This window comes from Melanotaenia boesemani, chromosome 3, assembly GCF_017639745.1.
Source record: "Melanotaenia boesemani isolate fMelBoe1 chromosome 3, fMelBoe1.pri, whole genome shotgun sequence".
Classification (NCBI taxonomy): Eukaryota; Metazoa; Chordata; class Actinopteri; order Atheriniformes; family Melanotaeniidae; genus Melanotaenia; species Melanotaenia boesemani.
This window is the reverse complement of record NC_055684.1, coordinates 8,809,512-8,826,359: the sequence shown is the minus strand read 5'-3', so window position 1 is coordinate 8,826,359 and position 16,848 is coordinate 8,809,512. Positions and strand designations below refer to the sequence as shown.

Here is a 16,848-nt window from a genome sequence, read left to right as displayed (position 1 = left end):
TGCTTCTGTACAGACTGCAGGTCTAGCAGCAACACCAGCTCCTGGTTCTGACCCATCCTCTGTAGAACATCTGATCTGTGGTGGATGGTTGCTATCAGCTTCACAAGAAACCATGAGACCAAAAAATGGCCAACATCTGTAGTTTTCTTCCTCCCACATCTGGCCAGACATGGTTTGTGGGTCATGCCTCATCATCATGTGACCTCTTAGTTTTTTACCCAAACCTGAAACCCAAACATCAACAGCTGATCAGGTATTCAGACTGAACTGCTGAAACATCCGACATCTGGCTTTTATCACTTCCTATTTCTACTTTAGAAAAGTCAAGTTTTTCTGATGAAGAGAATTTAAAATTGAGTAAATCTGATCTCTGCTGATTATTCTCATCATAATTTAACTCTGAAATGCCAAACATATCACATTTGAAACATCCAGTTTCTCAGTTACTCAGCCCTGCTCTTTATGGCAAAAACCTGCTTCTCGTCTTCTGGCCCTGGTTTAAAACTCCGTCATGTTGTAATGATCACATTCATCTGAAACTTTCATTATAAGCTCCTGTTTGTAAGTTTGTGGAGAACTAAAGACGAGTACTGATCCGGCGGAGTATCAGACTATGGTGTTGGTTGCTGCTCTCTGACATCAGTCTGAAGGAAATGAAAGAATGAGGAGGTGCGATGAATAAAAACCATGAATGCCAGCAGCGGCGGTCGGACCGGCAGAACTCCCTGATCCATGTTCCTGGTGATGTGATCGGGTTCGACTGTCTCAGCTCCTGCAGCTCTGCTTCTGTGTCTCATCTGAACTGTGATCATGTAGTTTGTGTTGTTGTGGGCGGGTTCATGACATGTCTGAGCCCCCTTCCTCTTCTTCCTCCTCCTACTCTCCTTCCTCTCTCTTTTCCTGCTTCCTCCTCTTTTTTTCTCCTCATTTCCTCCTCCTGCCTCTTCCTCCTCTATTTCCTTATCTCCCTCCTCTTCTTTCCTCTACTTCTCTTTCTTTCCTTCTTCCTCATTTTCCTCCTGTCTTCGCCTGCATCCTTCTCCTCTTTCTTCTTCTTCTGCCTCTTTGTGTTCTTCATCCTCTTTCTCCTTCTGTTTCTTTACATTCTCTTTCTTTTCCTGCATCTTTCTACCCCTCTGCCTCCTCCTTTACTTCTTCATCCTCTTCCACTTCTCTCTCTTTCTCTCTGACTCTTTGTCTATTCATACTTTCCCCTTATATAAAAAGGTTGAAGTAATTTCCAGTAAAACCAGTAAATGACTTTTTAAATCTCCAGCAGCAGGTTGATTGTCTCTTCACTTTTTTGTCTCCTCAGGTGGAATCTGTATCGCTCAGTCTCTAAAGATCCCTCACGACCACAAGCCGTCCGACTTTGATAAAATCATCCGTCTGCTGCAGGACACTCGGTACGCCCGGGCGGTCGTCCTGTTCGCCTCCGACGAAGACATCAGGTAAACAGCTGTCGCCTGAAAACCGTCTGAATGGATGATGTTTGGATCCCAGTTCGATCAGAGTTTCTTCAGAGGAAAGATTTACTTCCACAAACACTGAAGAGGAGGAGGAGGATGAGGTCCTGAAAGAGAGAGAGAAAATTAAATATAATTTCTGATTCAACTTTTTTTTAGGGTAAAATATTTATTTGTTTATTTACTGTATCTGTTCTTGTGTTGGTTTGTTTAGGGTTCAAGTTGCAGGGGAAAGATTAAAAAAAAAAAATTGCTCAACCCTCTAACCAAAAAATTTTAAAATGAGGATGACCCTGCTTGTTTTTTTATTTATTTAATTATTTTAAAGATTGATTGATTTATTTTTCTTGTTTTTATCTTCAAAAAAAGTAAACATAATTTCATAAGTAAATAAATAAACAAAAACACAATGAAATAAGAAATCAAAGGTAACTTGCAAAACAAAGAAAAACAGAAAAATATATAATTCATCCTGTGAATATAAATGAATAAGTGAGTAAATGAATAAATATTACTTAGAGATGAATAGGTAAATCCCTATGAAGTAAATAAATAAATGAGTGAGTGTATAAGAAAATAAGTAAATAGAAAAAACATCTGTGAATAAATAATTCATTAGTACATTAATTAAATACTAAATACATAAATTAATACAAACACATTGATTCAATTTGTAAAATTAATTTTAATTAATTTTATTTTATTTTAGTAAACCATAAAAAAAACTATTTTAATTCAATCAAATGAACTTTTTATGAAAAAAATCACCAGGCAATTAAAAAATCTTTTCCTCAGAATGAAAGTATTGATTTTTATCTCTTCATTCTCACAAAAAGTGTGTGAATATGTTTGTTTTTATGTGTTTGAAGGTCTTAAATCTCAGAGGATAAAACAATCCGACCGTTAATTTCAGTCCAACAGGGATCATCATAAATGAAATCATGTCTCCAGCCTGCAGGATGTCCAGACTTCCGCTGATGTTCTTGTAGATGAAGTGATGTTTTCAGAAAAAAAAGGTGTGACTCAGTGATGGGTTGTGTTCCAATGCAGGGGGATCCTGAATGCTACCAAGCGAGCAGATCAGATCGGTCACTTCCTGTGGATCGGCTCCGACAGCTGGGGGGCCAAGAACAGCCCCATCAACCAGCTGGAGGATGCTGCCGTTGGAGCCATCACCATCCTGCCAAAGAGGGCTACCATCAGCGGTGAGCTCATCAGTTTTAATTCTTTCTCATTTGTTTAACCTTTATTTGAACAGAAGGTTCCTAAGTGAAGTTCAGAAATATTCTTCATAAAGATGGCAAACCATCCTGATCCAGCAGGGTCACACCATGACACCACCAGCATGTTTTATACATGGTGGAAGGATCTGCTACAGTTTCCTTTTCTCTTTTGGGCTCATTCATCCTCATACGTGTTTCTGTCAATGCTCTGGCTCCAGCTGAAATAACTGGTCAGATTTAATAGTTTCATTTTACTTTTTAGTGTTGTTCCTGATGATGTCTTACTTGCGTTGTTGATCATTTTTCCTTTTATGTCCCCACCACTTTAACATAAAGTATCACCTTTGGGTTAAACTGTAAAAATTCGCTGCCTGATTAAGTGGAGATCTGGACATCTGCGTCTGTATAAACAGGATACATTCACAATGATAAAGCAGAAGTGGTCCCAGGACAGGTCCCAGGGGAACAGCCGATGTGTGGAACACTGTTAGGAGCCCAGGCAGGATGCAGATACTCACCATTTTCTGCACTTGTCTTTGATGCTGTAGCTAATCTGCAGCTACATCATTGCTCCATGTAGACAGCACAGAAACATCCCTCAACATGTTACCAACGCTAGTCCGGGATTGAGTATAGATCTACTGAAAATCCCCTTGAATTAAAAGCAGTCGGTCTCCACAGGGATCTTTGTAACCTTTCAAAGTATTTGTTGGTGAGTGGTAGGACCTACAGTGATTACTGATATGTGTCCAAGGAGACTTAAGAATATTTAATAAATACATTTTAATAAAATTATTCATAAAAAACAATCAGAAGACACTACAACAATAAACTCCACACAATATACAAATACATTAGCAACTATGATGCAGTACAGACCTGTGCAGGTGTGAAATCAATTTTCATTGTCAGTGCATATGAAGAGGTGAAGACTGATAGAATGAAGGCACTCAATAATGAGGTTACAAAAAGGTTGCTGTTACCATGGAAATATTTGAATTACAAAAAGGAGTCGTCCATTTGGCACACCAATAAGCAGAGACGGGTTAATAATCTGACAAAACCCAGCGGTCGACAGAGCCTCCCCCATAAAAATGGACCCCCCAGCAAAAAACAGGCACCACCTCCACACAGGCCATTAACAAAGAAAAAACAGAATCAAACTAATTCAATGCTGCAGGGGTGCCAGCCAACACCCCACCCCTGGAACTCCAGCACCTGACAAGCAATATTTAAGCAACCAGATAGGCTGTATGGAAGACACCAAACAGTAGAAGAAACTGGATCCAGGTCATCTAGATCTAGTTTCTTATCAGTTCACAGAGTCAGAACCAGACATGGAGAAGCTGCATTCAACTTCTATGCTCCACATGTCTGGAACAAACTCCCAGAAAGCCTCAGATCAGCTGTCTTTAACCTGGTTTATTTAAATCCAGGTTAAAGACCCACCTATTCTCTGCTGCATTTTAATAGTTTTTATTTAGAAGTCAAAATCTACATCTGGTTCTTTTAAGCTGGAATCATGTTTTATTAATGTCTTTCCCCACACTGGAACTTCATTCTTGAATTTTATCCATTTCATTTTAGCATCTTCCTTCTGTTTTTATTTCATTAATTGCATTTCTTTTAATCTTTTTTATGTACTTGTATTGCTTTCTGCACCCTGCTGTTTTATGTAAAGCACTTTGAATTGTTTTGTACATGAAATGTGCCTTGAAAGAAGGGAAGGGAAAGCCTAAGGAAAAAACACTCAAACAGCTTCACTTCATGGTAGAGGCGAAGGGGACGAGGCATCAGCCATCGGATTTTCTGCTACTTTAATATGATGAATGTCCTACACCTTTTGAATAAAGTCCAGAAGGTGTAACAAATGCAGATGTCTCTGCAGTTCTCTTTTCTTAAGGGACAGACTTTAAATCTGATCGACTGCACCTACATCAGGGGTCTGCAAACATACAGGGCCACATACAGAAAAATATACACCGGGCTGGGCCACTTAAAAGAGGTAAGGTACATAGCCTCACCTCTAGTGTATTAACATTGGGAAAAAATAATCAAAGTTGGACAAATATGCTATATTGTTAAATATGTTTAAAAAAAAAAAAAAAAGAAAAAAGAACAGCTTTTCATAAGTGGATTTTTATTGGTTTATTCAGAAAAAGAGTTGGCAGATTATTCTCAGAACATCAGCCCCAGATTCCTTCTTAGTCCAGATGGTGATCCCTTTCACTGAGAAATAGAAAGAATGAGAATGGGGAAATGGGATGGATAAATTCTCAGCCTTTATTGAAATTATTAGGCTTATTAAAACACCTATGAACGATTGTTAGAAACTGTAAGTGTACTTTAATAGACTGAATTGAACTTATTGACAAGGACGCACTTAATTTTAGTTATTTTTGTGTATCAGCTGCATGGGTATTTTAACAGAAACACTTCCCTTTTAATTCTTTGTTGAAGTATTAGTTTTTCTACCATGTCTGAAATTTTCTGCACTCACGATAACTCGTGGGCCTTCAATACAGCCAACTTGATTTTATCATAAACAAGACTATCGTTTGTACACCTATAAGCAGGGACAAGTTAATACTCTGATAAAACACAGGGGCTGTCACATTTCAAATTTAGCTAAATTCATGACACAAACCTTAGAGAGAAAAACCAATATAACTTAATAATCATGCTAGCACTGATGCTAATGGCTAGTGTTTTTGTATTTATGTGTTTGTAGATGTTTGTATGCTGTGACTGTATATGGCATTTAGCAAGAGTGTTTACCAGAACCAGGGTGCTTATCAGATAAAGTCTGGAACAGTGTCACAGAAGTGCACAGTTTCACCTTTAATAAGAGCAGAGGAGAATAAAAGGAAATTTGTTCCCCTTCACTTCAATATTGAAATGTCAGGTCATCTTGACTGAGTAACTTTAAATTAATCCAGTAAGGGAATAAAGCCAGAGTGTTGCACAGTAGAGAAAATGGAAAATTAGGACATACATAAAGATGGTGGAATATCTATGTTTGGGTTTCCTGGAATCAGAGAGAATTGTCCAGTTGGAAGATGAGAGGAACATTTAGGTTATGCTAAGTTTAAGATGGTTGCAGCCAGTCTTATCTCTTTAAGACCAATGGTCTTAAAGCTGCTCCAAATGTTGGGAGTGCCGGCGATCCCAACAGGATCACCAGTGTGTGCAATTAAAAGGTACTATAATAGAGACTTGAATATATAAGGACATGCCCAAATTGTGATATTAGCCAAAGCTACTTGTTAGAGAGAAACATTAATCTGGTCCAATCACTCGGGACCCAAAATGGAGCCCTGAGGCTCTCCAACACTGAGGAACAGGAAACTCCTCTCTGTCTGGTTTGACAGGAGCCATGTCAAGACTGAACCTTTGATACCAACAAACTGTTTAATATGAAGATAAATTGGTCTCATAACAGTTACAAATTAGACTGTAAAAGAATTTGTAAGTAACTTTGGGTTCTTGCAAATATCAAGCAATTTGAACACATAAAACAACTTTATACACCACAAACTGCAGAAACCTCAATATTTACACACATATTTTACCTTCAATATTGTATATGGGATTATTTTCAGACTCAAAAAGCTTCCATGGAGATTTTAACATATTTACAGGTAAAGACGATGAGCTGGTCACTCGTGGAAAACAGTTTTTGTACTTTGAAAGAAGAAACCAACAGAAAATAGTGCCTGAATCTGATTAAAACCCAGACGTCCCAGCTTTCCCCCAGTACTTAAACTAACCATGCACGTAACACCATGATCTCTTATCAAAGCTGAATATGAATATATGCAAAAAATGACCCAAATATGTGCAAATTTTCTTATTTATTTTTAACCTTCTACACATATATTAACTTTAACACACACTCAAGACATCAGAACACGTAATACAGACACTGCTAAAGTGTAATTCCTGTTTCTGAGCCAGAGTTTGGTTTGTCCCTTCTGAGCTTCTGCAGTGAGCTGGTGGGGGTGGGAAGAGGTTCGACCTGCAGCACATTTGGATATAAATTATTTGTTGTAAAGCTGGTAAGAAACAGCTTGTCAAAATGTTTCAGGATATTACCGACTGACGTATGAAATTAACCATTCCCTGGATGGATTCAGGTGTGTGTTGAGCTTTATCTGAGATGGGAAATTCTGGATTCTGCTGTCAGGACCGATCCTCTCCTTTGATAGGACAGGTCTGCAAGCTTCAGATTACAGAACTGTCACAGTGATCCAAAGGTGGGGGCTCAGTCCTTCACCTCCACCCTCATCAGAGTTTATGATGGGCTTCATTTCTGGAGGAGTTGACAGGGAGGAAATGTTTATTTTAAAAAATAAATAAACAAATAAAACTCATTCTATACTTCCAGAAGAACCAATTCGACCCCGCTCACCCTTCCATTAACAGGGACTGCTGAGTTCCTGGGCATCCACCTCCCTGCAGAATTCCCTCGCAGGCCTGGGAGTGTTCAATAAAACAACCTGCTGCTTCTTCTGTAGAGAATATTGATGGACTTGTTGATCATGAGGCTGATGGGCTCATGATCAACACTGCAGACCATCATAAACACTGAACAAAGCTGCTCTCTGACCTCCCTGGACGTCATCTACAGGTCTCTGCTCCCTCAGCAGGATTAAAACCATCATGAACACATTTTGCTGCCCTCTAGAAGAGGTTACAGACCAGTTAGATCAGGTTTTTCCTCCTGAGTCATACTGTTACATTCACTGACCTCCAAAAGTGGAATTAAAGTGTAACATGCTGCAACTGTTGTCTGTGAACTGCTGGTCTTTGTAATATCACTGACTTTGTTCAGGCTGTTTTTGGGACCACAGCATTAACAGGTCAACAACACTCTGACCTGAATGTGTGTTTTTAATATCTTATTGGTATTTAATCACTGGACATCCAAAGTGTTGTTGGACCCTAAACAATGATAATAAAGATTATAGGGCTGGGCAAAACAGCCTAAAAATAAAATCTCCAGTTTCTGATTTTAAGATTTTTTATTATTATTATTATTATAAATGGCAAAAATTATTCTTGTTCAAAAATGCTCTTTTTTGTGCGTGTCTTTTCTTTTGTTTAAACTTCCCTTTTTTGGAAAGGAAGACAAGCCTGTCTACTGCATCTGGCTGCAGGCATGCCCTGGAGCATCCTCAGGACCCACCTCCACTCATGTTTTAGAGGTAACCCTGGTTTAACACACCTAAACAAAATGAAAGGCTTATTAACAGGCGTGCAAATGACTTGACGAGGGAGTTCTGAATCAGGTGTATTGGAATGGGAACAAATTTAAAACATGCAGGGCAGGGGATCCTGAGGACCTGGACTGAGAAACACTGCCCTAGCAGCTGTACATTCATAGCAAAGTGGAGGGAAAACTGAAGTTACTTCCCCAGTTGTTTTGCTTCCTTCTCACCAACATCCTGCCAACATGACAAGGGACAAACTCCTGATCAGAGGAAACAGAACTGTGCTGATGACAGCGTTCAGATCAAGACAAGTCTTATCACAGCTTGTTCAGTGACGGACGTCAACTCCAACAAGCACGCTGTCAGATCCACAGCTGCGTTGTGTCATACGATGTCTCTAAATTTAAAGAATTTCATGTTTATTAAATATTGAATTTTTAATGGAAGCAGGAACACTGAAATCTGAAACTTCATTTTTCATATTTAGAAGTTTAGATTCATTTTTTTCACATGAATCTTTATCTTAAAGTTTGAAAACGTTAGATCAGGAGGAGCTGTAACCATGGAAACAGCTGCTATACCATCTGTGTGATAAATGATTTATGGACATTTCCCGATTCCTGATATTTGGCCTAAACTTTTTAAAGTTGCTCTGACATCTTATTACAACACCACCTTCTGCTCAGCTGGAGACAATCATGGAGTCATCTTCGTCCTGTAACATCTGTGAGATTTATGAGAGGAAAAAGATATGGACCTTAGTTTTCTGGTCACGTTCTCCTGGTTTGTGTCTTCAGCTTCACACATGGTGGAAAACAGAGAGACTGAATCTGATTATAAATAAATCAAGGGCTCATTTCAAATCTTCCGTGTAGATTGTGGCTTCAATGCTGATCTGAGGAGGTCAGCTTCTTTGATTGATTGTTTTCAGGCCTCACAACATATTGTATATCGATGCCTGTCCAAACACAGGAAGAGTAACTGCTGGCTGGGGGGAGAGAATATGAAGGAAAAATTGAAGGTATGAAACAAAAGGAAGAGAAGATGAAGGGCAAAGACAAAAGAGGAGATAAATTGATGGTAGGATCGCTTCTGTGGCCCATGTGCCCTCCTTTTGGGACTGTTCTGAGTGGAAGGATCCATCCTACCAAGGATGCATCCTTGAGTCTGTGTTTATTTTACTGAACTGGTTGGAGATGCTTTTGGAGTTTAAGGCGAGACAGCAGGCAAAAGCCCTGTTTTTGTATTACTTTATCAATTTTCAGATCTTTTTTGCTTTTAAGACTAATGTAAAATAAGTGTCAAAAATGAACATTTTAGGTATTTATTTCATAAAACGTCTGCATGCTGACCCAAATTTGTTCAAAATTCACCTAAAGTTTGCCTTTTTACATGAAGCGCAGCACCACAGTGGTTGTCTGCACCCCGTCAAGTTTGGTATCTTTTGAAAAGTCTTTCTCTGCTGTATTAGCCACAGAGAACTATAATAAAGGGTAGATGCTTCATGGTGGAGTTTCGAACGTTATCACCATTTTGCCACAGGCTTGCTCTATCGTGGGATCTGTGGTATCTGAGGGAAGGTGATTGAGCGCACAAACATAAATACTCTTGTTTTGCTGAAATCTTGACAGATTTACAAACGGTTTGGTTTCTCACAAAAGTTATTAACGTGGCTATAATTCTGGATACTTGAACATGTTGAAATTGCAGCTTTTGTCTTTGAAAAATTACTTCAACGTGCAACACAGTTGTGTTTTCCATCAGAAGGTACAGTAAGGCTCATCAGAGCAGCAGAGCGGCTCATTCTCCAGGCATCAGCAAGTTCCAGACAACCACAGCCCATCAGACTGCTGGAGGTCCTGTACATGGTACGGAAGAGTATCGGGTCAGAGGATGCCGGCTGCACACAGTACGGCGTAGACAGTCACCACCACCTGGTGACATTAGTTGTGTCCCTGTTTTTAAGCTAAGGCTGCACCACATTGACAAGATGACAACACTTTGCTTACAGAGAAACAACATGCACCAGAAGCTCAACAAAACAGTCCTGTTCAAAGGGTTTTAGCCAAGCCATGTTTTTTAGGTTGTTTTGTTTGTTTTGTTTTTGTTTTTGTTTTAGAGGTGTAGTTTGTGTTGGTTTGAAATTCATTTCATGAACAAACATTAAGCGGTGTGCAGACCCTCAATTGTACACAGCTACAGATATCTACTGTATTAGCTATTAAACCTGATAGTCAAAGGGAGGGCTTTATGCTAGGCGTGATTCTCATTGGCTGATCTAAATATAGGACAATATCATTGGTTCATTTTCATCACGTGACACGCTCCATTGATTTCCTGTTTTATCTTTGCGGGACTTACAAGGACAAAATGCTGAAAGAACGACGTCTATAATATCAAAGACGCCAGTATTGTTCATGTGCAGGAGGAGACTGGACGATATAAACACAGAGATCATCTGGTGAAATATTCACAAAGTCAACACCACAAAGCTGTCAATCAAAACAGGAGTGTGGTGACAGCTGATCAATGGGCAGCACAGCAGTGTCTCATAGCTCACGTTGCGTGTTTGAAGTGATCCACAGATTAATTTGCCCCAACTGAGCAGGGACAGGACTCGGAGTGGAGATCATCAATAAAATCAGTGTTTTCTAACAGTTTGCTTCTGAAGCGAAGTCTGTTTGAAGGAGATCATTACAGAATAACTCGTCCTCCCTTCCCCTCCTCACTTCAGGATGCAGCAGGGCAGGATGTTTAATTCATTTCAGTTCAGTTCAGCTTTATTTGTATAGCACCAATTCACAGCATCATCTCAAAGCACTTTATATACAATCAATTCCAGCCAATTCATTGTAATCCAATCAGTATATATACAAGCCAATTCATAACAAATAACAGCGTAGTTAAGGGAAGCAGCAGATCGAAACTAAATATCAATTCAGTCCTCCATTCTGAGTGTGCATGGGGAGACAGTGGAAAGGAAAAACTCCCTTTTAACAGGAAGGAAAAACCTCTGGCAGAACCTGGCTCGGGAAGGACGGCCATCTGCCTCGACCAGCTGAGGTGGAAAGAACAGGAAATAGAGAGAAACAGACACCACAACTTTTAGCCAGGAAGACCTGCTGAGAGAGAGGAGGAGAAATATGTTAATGATGCCAATACTGTCATAAATTTATACATGAAAGAGAGAGATGAAAAGAGAGCTCAGTGCATCATGGAACGTCCCTCAGCAGTCTAAGCCTATGGCAGCATAACTAAGGGATGGCTAACCACCCTTAACTATAAGGTATCTGCCTCCTGAACCCTGAATGAGAGCTGGTTCCATAAGAAAGGGGCCTGATAGCCAAAGGCTCTACCTCCCATTTGACTCTTAGAGACTCTGGGAACCACAATAAAACCTGCGGTCTGAGAGCAAAGTGCTCTGCTGGGAATATATGGAACTATGAGATCTTTCATATACAATGGAGCCTGGTCATTTATATGTGAGGAGAATAATTTTAAATTCTATCCTAGATTTAAAAGGGAGCCAAACAAGAGAGGAGAAATATGATCTCTCCTGCTAGTTTTCTTCAGAACCTTCACTGCAGCATATTGGGTCAGCTGGAGACTTTTCAGGGCATATTTGGGAAAGCCCATTGATAAAGAACTACAGTAATCCAGTTGCAGGGTTTTCTTATTTACCATTAAACTTTCTATGGTAGCGTTGGATTTCATTGCCACTCATTAATCCCTTTTCCTCTTCCCTTTCCTTTCCCTCCCTGTGGGAGGGGATGCATTGGCACAGGAGCTAGCCGTATCCCATGCTGCCGGGCAGACAGATATGCTGCTGCCGTCCACTCCCCCGGTTCATCGGCGGGTAGACAAATAAACCTTGGTCACTCACAAGTTACTCCTACACCCCAGCGCAAGGGGTAAATTAGAAGCTGATCGCACATGGTGGATGCAGCCCAGATTGTGTTATTGTTTGGTTTCTTTGGGGTTTTTTTGGTTTTGATTCCGATTTGATTATTTGAACTGTTTTGTTTTGCATAAATTTTGTTTTGCATGAATTAACCCTTTTAACCCTGGTAATCTTTTTTAGAGGAGCAACGATGTTTAGTGATGTACGCATAAAAACTGTTGTTCTGTCAACAAATGGATCAACCTGTGTCGAAGTAGAGCTCGGATGGATGATCTCTGTCATATTAACAAACAATATTGTTAGAAATACTGATGAAACTCATGTCTTACAGTTCATGACAACACTATCTGACAAACAGCTAATGAAATTCCCTCTCAGCCATTGTGTAGTCACGTAAAGTAAACTCAAAAGTTATTAAGAAATGATAACACAGAACAGGGTTATGAGCAAACTGTTCATTCTCAATGCCATATGTCAGATTAAGAGTATGATTATGAGAATGAGTAGGACTGTGGACTTTTTGTGAAAAGCCAATTTTATATATAGCTAAAAGCAATATTTAAGCTGTCATTTTCATCATCTACATGAATGTTAAAGTCACCCAGTACAATGACTTTATCAGTATTCAGCACTAAGTCTGATAAGAGGTCTGAAAAATCAGTCAGAAACTAAGTAAGGTCCAGGTGGACGATACACTACTGCTAGCAGAAGTGGCTTCTCTGGTTTCTATTTTGAGTGAGATAGACAGAGTCAGGTATTCAAAGGATTTATAACTAATCTTAGGTTTAGGACTGATCAATAACCCCGATTTGAAGACAGCTGCCACACCTCCTCTTAGGCATGTAGCTCTAGGAACATGAGCATTTTTAATAATTAGGTGGAATAGATTTATTAATATTAAGACAATCCTCCTACTGCAGTCAGGTTTCTGTAAGACTAAATAAATATTATGATCACCAATCAGGTCACAGACTCACCAAAATTGGACAATAGAAAATGGAAAAATGTTGCCTGGTCTGATCCATTTTAGCTCCACATTCAGATGGTAGGCTCAGAATTTTGGTGGAAACATCATGAAAGCATGGATCCATCCTGCTTTGTATCAATGCTTTGGCTGCTGGTGGTGTATGGTGTCGGGGTTATTATATAAGGCCCATTTATGCTCCCTTACATACATAAATAGCGACATCTATTTCAAACATTGTCATACATAATTGTCCTCATGAGTCTTTTGAGTTGCAAGGTTGTTAAGTCAATTCCTCCACTAGCGGGCAGTGCTAAGTTCAGAGTTCACTCCTGCGAGCCGACATCAGTTTCAGACACCATTCAGTAACATTAACGCATCGCTATGAAGATGTTTCCAACTGCCCAACACTCCCTAAACATTCACATATAGTCTTTCTTTATGACCCCAGTGTAGCTTCTTCTGATGCTACTTCCAGCAGGATAATGTCACAAAGCTCAGATCATCTCCACCTGCTTGCTTGAACATGACAATGAGTTTACTGGACTCCAATGGCCTCCACAGCCACCACATCTCAAACAGAGCAGGGGTGTGCAGCCTGTACCTCCGGAGACACAGTGGCTCTCTGGACCTTGCACAATGCCCCTAATACATTGCTGAAAATGCTAAAGAATTAATTAATGTTTTCAAATATATTGTTACAACCGGACTCTGCTGGGGAATGCGAGTTGTAACAAAGAACTGCGTACAGGTGTTAAAATGGAAGCTAACAGAATTTGTTGTTACAAGTAGCGATGAGGAACAAAGAAATGGTGGTAAATGACAAGTGTTGGGTTTAGCAAAGCTGCTTAAAGCAAAGAAAGCAATAAAACATATATGTATAAACTCTAAACCAGCCAGTACAAGAAGGAAAATCCAGTGAAACTAAAGACTGGCATACTAAGCTATTCTACAAACAGAAAATGAAGTGGCTTCAATAGCTAGGTTTATATAAATAAAAAAAAAACAAAAAAAAAACAACACTATAAACAGTTACAATTACAAAACTAGCCTAGCACAACACAACTTTAACAACTATACTAACTGTAAATACAACTGAATAAGAAACCAAAAGGGCTTTACGTTTTACCAAACAAAAAAGAGAAAACAAGACAATCAGTCAGCAACCAAAACATAACACAAAGCCAAGCAGTTCAAACACTGCTGGAAGAACACCAATGTTACTACACCTACTAAAGCACACCGTCACGATGACAGAAGTTAAGCACTGTGCAAACAATTGCCAATGACTGAGCATTTGCAGAAGTCTTTTATTTCCTGGTGGGTGACAGCAGGCACAGGGATTGGACCAGCAATTATCCAATGAGGAGAGCGAAGTTGGAGGTGTGACAGCTCTAGCCAGTCTCAGCCAGGCAGCAGCAAGTAGGCATTTGCATGCAGAATGAGACACAGGTGGAGAAAATGAGTTAGCAGTCGTAACAGATATAATTAAAAAAAATTCAGGTTTTTAGCTTTATTTCAGGTTTTTTTTTTTTTTTTTTTTTTCTTTTCATGGAACAGTGGCAACCTGTTCAGGGTGTACCCTGCCTCTCACCTTTTAAATGCTGGTTAGGCTCCAGCTTCCCCACGACCCCGACCCTTAATTGAACGAAGTTGCATAGATAATAGATATAGTCACGGAAAATGGATGGATGGATAATTGTATTGAATTTCCACAACATAATGACACTAAAAGTAACAGTAATATATATATATATATATATATTTTTTTTTTTTTTTTTTTTTTTTTTTCTTGTCATTAGGTTGGACACGATGGACTAAAAATAGAAATAAACTCGTGGTTCTTCAAAAATGACAACAAATTTCCTATAGTAGATATTTATAAAAATTATAAGTAGTCTTTTCAAAAGGTCTCATAACATTTGCTGCTTTAAAAGAGTTTTATTTAGTTGGGCTGAGGGGAAAATGGCTCAATGGACTGTGAAGGTTGCAGACCCCTGCAATGGAGGAGCTTTGGGATGTGGTGGAATGGGAGATTCTCATCATGGATGCAGCCAACAAATCTGCAGCAACTGTGTGATGCTATCATGTCAATACGGAGCAAAATCTGAGGAATGTTTCAAATACCTTGTTATATCTCTATGCCATCATAAATCAAGTTCTGAGTAAAAAAAATCGGGGTCCAACCCAATACTAGCAAGGCTGACTTGATAAGTGTGAACAGTGGTCAGCTAGTGGTCAAGTTGGAGATGACAACCAACAACAATCTATATCTATCAGCCAAATTAGCTGTGGAAGAGAAAATCCAGCTTCAGTCTGAACATCTTTGTTCTTCATCAGTGATTTTCATCTGGAGCAAACACTGGTATTCCTTCTTTTTTCCACATTCACCCATCCTCAGCTCTCTCTTCCTCCTTTCTCATTTTTTTAAAATGTCTGAACAGATCCAAGAAGAAGAAAGAAGAAAACCAGAAAGTGGGAATCCTGCTGCTTTGAGATTGGATCTGTGGGCAGAAATTAACACATGAAAATCTACGCTTTTTTTCCTTATTGTTTGTGTTTTTTTTTAACTTTGTTTTATCATTGATTAGTCTGTGTGGATCTGTTGTTTCCACCAGTTCTGTTTCTGCTCTACTCGGATGTAACGGCGGCTTTGCATGTAGCAGAGGAAATGAAGCGAGGAGAGATGCCTGCCTACACACCAACTCTTCCTCCTCCTCCTCTCCAGCCTTTTGTTTGAAGCACTGAGCTGCTGGTTCATGGCACCCATGTGTATGCCAGAGATACGAGGATGTGCTTTTTAATCCGACTCTATGTTTAAAACATGATCTGCATCTGCCAGAACAATGTCCTCTTGCACTCAGTAGCTCAGAGTTTCACAGTCTCTGTTATTCTGAGAAGCACCTGAATGCATCATGACTCACACACCCCGCTCAGGGTTGGACCACACACTCATCCAGGTGTCTGTTTGCTGATAGATAGCAGGAGGTTTATTTCTGAGCTGAAACACAAAACAGGACAAACGAATCGAATCAGAGGGAAAACACCAGCCGAGTGTTTCCTGACTTTATCCAGATTAGTTGTCACGCTCGGCCAAATCTGCAGTCGGTGTCTGTTCTGTGTTGAATCGCTTCCATCACCATCTGCTTCCTGTGGCGTCACTTCAGTCTCTGGATCAGAGGTCAGAATCCAAGATCTGTCTGATTCTCATTTACCAGGAACTGATACAGATCTATGGGACAAAACTAAGAATTAGAATCCACGAGTGAAGGAGAATTGGAACCTTGTATCGTTATCGGAACCCAAACATGGCTTCATCATTGGAACAGGAACATCATCCCATCATCAGAACTGGAACATTGTCTCATCATCGGAACCAGAACATCATCTTGTCATCAGAACCGGAACATCTTATTATTAGAACATCTTCCCATCATCATAACCAGTACATTCTTTAGTCATCAGAACTGGAACATCGTCTCATCATGAGAACATTGTTTCATCATCAGAACCAGAACATCATTTTGTCATCGGAACCGGAACATCTACTCATCACTGAAACCAGAACATCATCCCATCATCAGAACTGGAACATCGTCTCAACATCAGAACCAGAACATCATCTTGTCATCAGAACCTGAACATCTTGTCATTAGAACATCTTCCCATCATCACAACTAGAATGTTATTTTGTCACAGGAACCGAAACACTGTCATCAGAACATCTTCTCATCATCAAAACCAGAATGTTGTTTCATCATCAGAACCCAAACTTCATTCCACCATCGAAACCGGTAGAACTTCTCATCCTAACAACCAGAACATCATTCCATCACCAGGATCAGAATGTTGTTTTTCATCATCAGAACTGGAAGATCTTCCCAACATCTGAACCGGAAAGTTGTTTTGTCATTGTCACTTTAGTCTTCTTCCGAAATACGGATCAGAACCAGCTGTAGACTAACACAGATCATTCCATTTACAACACCAAGCTTTTTCATTCCAGAGATCCGTCACAGAACCGGATCCCAGTCACAGCTGGAAATCTTTACATTTATTAATGTTCCTGATCTTTTTTGGT

General features: G+C 39.6%; 1 protein-coding gene across 2 annotated transcripts in view; it reads left to right on the top strand.

Moving 5' to 3' along the window:
- The window catches only part of LOC121636449 (metabotropic glutamate receptor 7-like), a 232,700-nt gene that overhangs the window by 120,156 nt on the left and 95,696 nt on the right, over nt 1–16,848 (top strand). For both annotated transcript variants that reach the window (XM_041979968.1, XM_041979967.1), the window contains exons 3-4: nt 1,316–1,451; nt 2,517–2,671. In XM_041979968.1, coding sequence (XP_041835902.1) covers nt 1,316–1,451; nt 2,517–2,671 — 291 coding nt within the window. The remainder of the gene's footprint in view (nt 1–1,315; nt 1,452–2,516; nt 2,672–16,848) is intronic.